The sequence below is a fragment of the Austrofundulus limnaeus genome, unplaced genomic scaffold (assembly GCF_001266775.1).
Source record: "Austrofundulus limnaeus strain Quisiro unplaced genomic scaffold, Austrofundulus_limnaeus-1.0 Scaffold5, whole genome shotgun sequence".
NCBI classification, from domain to species: Eukaryota; Metazoa; Chordata; class Actinopteri; order Cyprinodontiformes; family Rivulidae; genus Austrofundulus; species Austrofundulus limnaeus.
In genome coordinates this window covers 5,402,379-5,404,073 of record NW_013952407.1, presented here as the reverse complement: position 1 = coordinate 5,404,073, position 1,695 = coordinate 5,402,379, and the positions used below count along the sequence as shown (strand labels likewise).

Below are 1,695 nucleotides of genomic sequence, written 5' to 3'. Positions count from 1 at the left end.
CGTACGCACAACTTAAGAACAAATCTGTGCGTACGAACGGTTCTTGCATGAGGCCCAATGGTTCTAAACCAGCAGGGTGTTGTTTTAGCGGTCTGTTCTGCCCATTTCCTGCATGGAAAGTGAATGCTCGATTGTGCTGCATAGTTTTGATTCATTGGAATTTAGTTTGTTTGCTTGGATAAAGTGTTTGTCCTGACCCTGGGTGTTGTGTCCCGGCTCACCTTATAAACAACTGATGGTGTTTTTGGTTCTTGTTGATTGGCTTGCAGCCGGGGCGGAGTGAGCGAAGGCCTCGCAACGCAGATAACCTTTTCCACATTTCCTGTAGAGACGTCCTTGTTTTAAGTCTTGTTCTTTTTTTCCCCTCAAAGTTTGTCCAACAGTCAAAGCTGAATGAGTCGGGGAATGAATGGTGTTCTGAGGCCTCCCAACGACTTCCTACGGGATGGTTATGAATGAAGTTTGAGGCCAAAAAAAAGGCAACTCTTTGTTTCTGACTGCTGTGTTGCATAATTTGACAGAAAATAGAGGCCTTTTTGTGCATTATCATGGGAGGGTGCTTCAGTCAGGCTCAACATAAATGTTTCTTGTGCTCATTTGATCAGCGGAACACGAGTCCACCGTTTAACAAGTAGGTGGGAGTCACYGACGGTCGGCACTTTTAGAGAACCAAAACGAACGGACAGAAGAGTTTTCGTCARGGTTTAGCCTCTCGCTGACTCGGGGTTCGGAGCGTGACGAACTCGCTGTGATTTCAGCTCCGGTGGAGAACGGAAACTCAGAYGCGGACATGAACACAGAGGAGGAGACGTGGGAGCAGAAGGAGGAGCCCGGGGGAGGCGAGGGCGGCGGAGGACAGGAGGGCCCGACGGGGACTGGAGGAGGCTGCGAGGAGGGAGGCGCCGCGGGGAGAGAGGATGAGGAGCTRATGGAGGAGGAAGAGGAAGAGATGCCTGTACCGAAAGTGGCTCCTCCGCCACCCGACGCACCCAAGAAAGAACACGTGAACGTGGTCTTTATTGGTCACGTAGGTGTGTGTCCTTCATACTATGTCTGTTTATTTAGAAAACGAGGATTGTTAAAAAATGTTAACTTATATTTTTGAACATCAGATGCTGGGAAATCAACTATTGGAGGGCAGATTATGTGAGTACTTCCTGTATTTGTTTTTTGTACTGCAAATCTGTGACTTTACAWATCACTACAGGGTTCCRGCAGATCCTTAAAAAGTCTGAAGTCAATGACTTCATCAATCCAAAAATAAGGCCTTAATTAGCCTTAAAATGCCTGAAATCAATCTTTCTGAAGTCTTAATGTTCACACATTGTAAATAGGATGATTGTAACTCATCTCAAATATTAAAATAATTGGTAAAAACGTTGTTTTTAAATATTCACATGCAGACATTCCGCTTTGACATCACTTCCTGTTATTTCACATGCAAATATCTCAACAACTGTCCATCTGAGCAATATGAAATTTGTTTTGTAATATGTTAATAATGTTGTCTTTCCAAAAATGCATTCACTTTTCTTACAAAAAATTGACGTCACAGGCACTTTAAGGTTTCATCTACAGCGAATAGGGGTTAAAACCACAATGTGGGTCATTAAAACTCCAAATTTTGGGTTGTTAGAGGATTTCCAGAAATTAAATTCAGTTTAAAACTGACTGCTAAGAACGTTTCTGTTATAG

The 1,695-nt window shown here is 43.6% G+C and overlaps 1 protein-coding gene across 1 annotated transcript in view; it reads left to right on the top strand.

Moving 5' to 3' along the window:
• gspt1 (G1 to S phase transition 1) overlaps positions 1–1,695 on the top strand; it is a gene marked incomplete in the record, with an annotated part of 19,978 nt that overhangs the window by 2,651 nt on the left and 15,632 nt on the right. Inside the window, 2 exon segments of the mRNA XM_014028313.1 lie at positions 759–1,031; positions 1,113–1,146. Of these exon segments, the coding sequence (XP_013883767.1) occupies positions 759–1,031; positions 1,113–1,146 (307 nt within the window).